The sequence below is a fragment of the Solea solea genome, chromosome 18, assembly GCF_958295425.1.
Source record: "Solea solea chromosome 18, fSolSol10.1, whole genome shotgun sequence".
NCBI lineage: Eukaryota > Metazoa > Chordata > Actinopteri > Pleuronectiformes > Soleidae > Solea > Solea solea.
In genome coordinates this window covers 15391573-15397728 of record NC_081151.1, presented here as the reverse complement: position 1 = coordinate 15397728, position 6156 = coordinate 15391573, and the positions used below count along the sequence as shown (strand labels likewise).

The 6156-nt window shown below is 41.5% G+C and overlaps 1 protein-coding gene across 1 annotated transcript; it reads left to right on the top strand.

The window, feature by feature from the left end:
* Positions 1-1894: 1894 nt before the first annotated feature.
* Positions 1895-5398, top strand: LOC131445340 (uncharacterized). Its single transcript, XM_058616354.1, has 9 exons — positions 1895-2492; positions 3144-3246; positions 3324-3552; positions 3639-3909; positions 4001-4179; positions 4296-4372; positions 4462-4557; positions 4640-4788; positions 4980-5398. Exons 1-7 carry the CDS (start codon positions 2208-2210, stop codon positions 4467-4469), a joined length of 1152 nt encoding a protein of 383 aa, XP_058472337.1. The 5' UTR covers positions 1895-2207; the 3' UTR covers positions 4470-4557; positions 4640-4788; positions 4980-5398.
* Positions 5399-6156: the final 758 nt, after the last annotated feature.

Genomic DNA, 6156 nt, shown 5'->3' with positions numbered 1-6156 from the left:
GGAACTTTTTATCTCGGTTTCATAGCCCTAATCCGTGCCCAACAACTTCAGTAATGTAATTTATTTGTACCTATTAATTCCCACAGGTGACAGAAATACTGTAATAAAACAAAGTAATTCTTCTAATTTAACAGGATAGATTAACAATCTCTCTTTGATGGCATGTTCATCGCACAAAATGCCAAAGTGTCTGCCTTTGTTGATGAGATAAGAAGCCAAATGACGATTGTAAGGTGTTATCCAACCACCTACCCCTTCTTTATTTTTTTAATTGTCTCCAGGCTACATTTAACAGATTGTGTCTCCTTCTCATGATGTCTGTGGGCCAGCAACATTTACAGCAGGGCGAGAAACCTCACAGAAGTCAAAGGCCAAGGTGGATGAGGAGGGCCTGGAAATTGCTGTTTGCAGACACGGAATCTTGCTACAAGGCTTCAATCACTACCGTGGTGAAATATATGCCTACCCATTGTCCCTGCAGAAGGAGCTGGCTGACACTGCAAACATAAAATTATTTTGTATGGATCTCACTTGCAGGTACTCTTAACCCTTGCCAAGTCATACCCGAGGTTTTTACTGGTACACTATATTAATTTGTTATAGTTAGGCACAACAGGCCTAAAATCATACCATTGAGACATTATGGCTGTAGGAAGTTGATATGGCTTATGTTGTATCACCTCCATGTTCAGCAGATGTAAGGCATTATTATTATTATTATTAGCATTCATTTAGCTACATATTGTTCTTTGGTTGGTCACAGAGATTTTATTGGTGACTTTCCCAATTTGTCACCTTATCACTGTATGCACCCCAAACACTTAAGTGGCTTTCTCATTATAGGTATTGGCCATATTTGGAGAAGATGGCAGAGAAGTTTCCTGAGCTCCAACCACTAACAGTGATGAGGCCTTTTCTCTCTGTAATGCATGCCAAGGCTCACACTGGCAAATGTGAGGTACAGTGTGCAAGTTAAAAGTTTGTGGAAGATTGATCACTTAAGTGAAATCACTTAATATAGTGTAACCATGTTACAGCCTTGTCAAAGTTCATGTAAGGCCAGAGATATGTACTTTTTAGTAGTGTTCATGAGCACACCATAGCTGCCTCATGTGCGTAGTCTCATTTTGGACAGTTGTTTTGCAGGTCCTCAGAAATTAACGAGTTGCTGTTGTCTAAGCACACACATGCTTAAAAAGGAAGTAAATCTCTGGCCTGTTAAAATTCACTACAATGAATCATGTGAGAACGTTCACTCCACATATTAATCAGATATATTTGGGGTGTAGGCAATAAAGTAAATACAGGAAGTTTAAAGCTAGTACATATATTTGTATTGTTTACGAGCAGGTGAGATGGGGTGGCAGAAACCAGAATGGTGCAGGAAATACTGTTGGTGAGGAGGTGGAGCAAGTAAACAGCTTTCTCTCAAGGGCAGCTCTGACCACAAAATCAGGTAGGATATAAGAATAACATGGCATGCTTTGACACAACACCAGATGATGAAATTGATTGAATTTACATATTCTCTGTTTGTACAGGCAGAGCAGATATGATTACAATGCTTGCCATGGGATGGAACAAGAGGAAGGTGGATAGTCTCCATAAGACACTGGCAAAGGGATTTCTCAAAGTAAGAAGTGTACACTGTATTTTAACATTTACATTTTTCATTTCATGGTGAAATGGATGATAAATGGACTGCATTAATATAGCACAGCAAAACGTTTTACAAAGCTAGTCAACATTCACCTCATTCATGCATTCATACACAGGTGATTGAGGCTACTGTACCACCTGCTCATCAGAAATCATTCACATACACAGCCAAAAGGGGTTCAGTATCTTTCCCAGGGATACTTTGACATGTAGACTGAAAAATATTAAAGGCGACAAAGACCGGAAGCTCCAATTAACGCTGCGTTTGTGTGTGTATCTGCGTCATTACCTCGTTTATGAAACCCTGAAGTTTCAGAACAAACAGTTCAGCCACTGCTGAGAAAATAGTGTTGTATTGTTGTCCTGGGCTCTGCCAAGCGGATCTGCACTTCCCGAAGCTGATGATGTCATCAGAAATCCTCAACACTCCTCTCACCACCGTAGCTCCTCCTGGTGCGGGCACTACTCCGGGCACATCCGGTTGCGTAAATTCAACCGCAGAAGAAGAACTAGTCTCGTTGTAGCTGCTGAGCATATCGGTTGAGAACATGTCTTCGAAAAAAAGATCAGTTTGCTCTGTTCTGGGTTGTAGTAAACAAGGACAGACGCTCCACAAGCTCCCCACCAATGAGCAAACAAAAGCTCAGTGGATATTGTTCATTTTTGATGGGAATGTGCCTGCTACATTTCCCAAAATTCTCCATGTATGTGGCAACCACTTCACGGAGGATTGTTACACAAACTTCGCGCAATACAAAGCAGGGCACAGCACCACACTTCGCCTCAAAGAAGGAGCAGTACCTAAAATACATGCTGGATTACCTGCAGCACAAGTAAGTATTTCAAACAGTAATACTGTCTTTGTGTGCTCGTTCTGCCGTTTAGCATTAGCGATAGCCGGCTACATGCTAAGCTACACGCGTTCGCTCGTGTTTCAATTGCGTGTATGGGTATGGTAAACACGGCTGTATTGTGGGTGACTAACCGGGGAGCACAGAGCTAAGCAGGCTAATCGCTGTAGAAGTTTGGGACCGTGTTCGCTCGTTTCAGTTGCGTGTATGCGTCTCTCCATGCCGGTAAACACGGTTGTATTTTGGGTGACTAACCGGGGAGCACAGAGCTAAGCAGGCTAATCGCTGTAGAAGTTTGGGACCGTGTTCGCTCGTTTCAATTGCGTGTATGCGTCTCTCCATGCCGGTAAACACGGCTGTATTTTGGGTGACTATCCGGGGAGCACAGAGCTAAGCAGGCTAATCGCTGTAGAAGTTTGGGACCGTGTTCGCTCGTTTCAATTGCGTGCATGTGTCTCTCTCACTTGTAAACACAACGTTATTCAGGCGGTGTTGGAAACGTGTGTTTATGTTAAAGTAGGGAACAAGTTATAGTCGAATTGGGGCAGATTCAGGAAAGTTAATGAAGTAGAAAGCCAGTCTTTTGAGCATGATCTGTATTATTGTTTTAACCTTTACTATTTTCCATACCAGGATCGTTTTATCCACACGGGCACACAAACAGAAGCTCCAAGTGTGAGAACATGTGCCACTCAACTGTCAATTGGGACCTTGAAAGCACACGTGCACAGCCAAAGTAAGTAGAATTGAAATTTCATAAGAACCAAATTATTGAAGAGCATGAAATGTTCACACATTGTATCTACTCCATAGGGACCCAGACACCAGTGTTGTCACATGAGACTGCTGGCACACAAACCACACTGCCGGAGTACATGTTTTCATCCACACCTATAAAGGTGCCAGAGTTTGGACCACAAAAAAGAGCACGTGTTGAGTCAGAGGAGGAAGAGGGATTCACCTCACCAGAGTCACAAGTCGACCCAAATGACCCAACCTTTACTCCTGGCGGATCCCTAACAACACATGATTCAACAATGTTGTAAGTACTGACTTCAAGTTCACTAGGCATGTCACTTCAGATCAAAGAAGTGAGGCTAAATGCTTTTTGTCTTGTTACATTTGTAGGACGGAAAGTGCTGTATACATGGATAAAAAATACATTGTATTTGAGTCCTGCCTGAGGGAGCTTTTTGACACATGTCCAGTGTGCAAGAGAAATTGCGAAGTGCAGCAGCAACAGAAGGGCACGTATGTTGCATTTCATCAAACGTGTCCAAAATGCAACTACTCCAGGAAGTGGCAAAGTCAGCCCATGATTAAGAACACCCCAGTTGGCAATGTACAGTTATCTGCTGCTACATATTTCACTGGTGCATCCTTCATCCAGCTGGAAAAGGTATTACTATTAATGTTTTGTCGTCCAAATCATATGACACTTTCGACCAATAAACAATTACTAAACACTGTTTGTATTATTGTTATGTTAGCTATGCCGCGCCTTGCAGCTCCAGATTTCTCATTATGACACCTTCCGGAAACATGCAAGGAAATACCTGGAACCTGCAATCGTCCACAAGTGGAAGAGTGACCAGCAGGTCCTTTTCTCCACATTGAAACCGGGGGGGGAAAGTTCAAGTTGCAGGAGACATGCGTGCAGATTCTCCAGGTAATGAAAAAAATCAGACCATCATCAAAATCATAAATACCACTTGTAAACATAAAAAAAATATCAATCACTAGTTTTTTTCAAGAAATGAATTCATATTGTTCTGTTTACTTCAGGGCACTCTGCAAAATTTGGGAGCTATTCCTTGATGCACATGGACAGCAACAAAATTTTGGACCTCCAGCTAGTTCAGGTGTGTAGGATTCTCGTGACATTTTACTTTGAAGAAAGATATGTTTTTAATTTGTTGCTTCTACTTTGTGTTTGCAATTCTCTCAACAGAGCAATGAAGTGGGTGGTAGCTACCACATGGAAAAGGAGGGACTACGACGAAGTCTGTACTACAGTGCAACGTCCTCAACATCGGGCCCAGAGAAGGTGGCAAAGTGGACATCATAACCGTTGGAACTAAAAATCAAAACAAGACTGTCTCATTGATTGGAATCTTTATATTACATAGGTTGTACCTTGCATCCATGCATCACAACGAAAATTCCAGCCGTGAGCAGGCAACAACAGCTTTAGGCCAAGCTGTCTACAGAGTGTCGTATTCGAAGGCCAAGAAGGGAGAACCCACCGCAAAGCCGGTCAAAACAGACCCCACGTACAGTAAGTCACTAAAATGTTTTATTTACAAATACTGACAAACTTTTTTTGGCTTTTTTTTCTTTCTTATTAACTTAAATTAACACCTAACACAACAAATAACACATTTAAATTTAAATAGCTGAAAATGTAATGACACAGTAAAGAAATTACTGTCTGAATGTAATGTCATGGTTCTCTGTTACATTTTAAAGACTATGTGGCTGAATTGATGAGGCTGGTGTTCGAGGAGGTGATGGAGGACCCAGAGTCTTTCGCTGAGGACATGAGGAAGATCGCCATCCCAGAGACCCTGTCAGCCCAGTATGACAGACCCTCAAAGGAGGAAGTCATTGCCTCACACGTGACCCGCTTCAGTCAAGGGGTGGGCGGAAGCCAACATATTGTCCAGCCAGATCAGGAAACTCCTGGCGTATCCGGCACACGACACACGACGAGATGACAACTCGTACACGTCGTCCCAAATATCCCCAGCACCAGCTGACAAAGCTGCGGTATGCTAGATGCCGGTAGCGACTGGAAAGTGGATAGAAATGTAAAAAAAATTAAATGCTGCTCTTGCACTGTGCACATTTTGTGCAAAAAGTTTTTATTAAACATTTCTAAGACACAATTCTTTTATCACTTATGTGTGTTATGATTTAAATATGCCTCTTATTTGTATGTTACATACATACTCGTGTATTGTTCTTCCCTGCAAAGGCCCATAGTCTGCCCGGTAGATGTTGTTCATGTTCTGCAGTGTGTATGGGTTCAAGCAGTTAGGCTCCAGGCCTGGATGGTAGATCATGCATGTTGGTGTGTCCGGAAGTTCATTCATTCTTCGGATAACCTAAAAAGGGGCAGAGCAATACTGTTACAGTAATGGCATAGAGTAATTAGGTGAAAATAGCTGGATCACTCAAAAAAGTGATGGATTATTACTGTAAAAAGGTTGGTACAATCATAGTTACAGACAGGATTAAAGAAAATGGAGCTACATTATAGGGCACTGGCCTAATTACAGGATTGAAAATAGTTAAATTTGTACTACATTGCTTTATAAAAAAATAAATCTAAACTAACATTTACTAATCCATTATTTTACAACACTTAGTTATTGCTTATGGGCAAAATAATACCTTAAGTGTTTCTCTACAGCAGACGTTCTCCCCTTCTGTGGGCATCGTCCAGAGATACAGTATTGTGTATGAAAAGTACAGTAACACATTTCATAGATTCAAGAGTTCTATTCATCAGTTACTCATATTACGTACAGGGGAACAAAACTACTTTCATCACAGTCCCACCAGATATCTACACAAAATGTTAAAATGAGCGTTTCACCAAACAGCAAGTGATAAAATCTAAATAGAAAACAAAAAGACATGT

Bases quoted from the DNA above. Each gene is read 5' to 3' on its own strand.
- LOC131445340 (XM_058616354.1), top strand. From the start codon at position 2,208: ATGTCTTCGAAAAAAAGATCAGTTTGCTCTGTTCTGGGTTGTAGTAAA. The intron at 3,910-4,000 runs GTATTACTATTA...TTGTTATGTTAG, and splicing joins CCTTCATCCAGCTGGAAAAG to CTATGCCGCGCCTTGCAGCT. The intron at 4,180-4,295 runs GTAATGAAAAAA...TGTTTACTTCAG, and splicing joins CATGCGTGCAGATTCTCCAG to GGCACTCTGCAAAATTTGGG.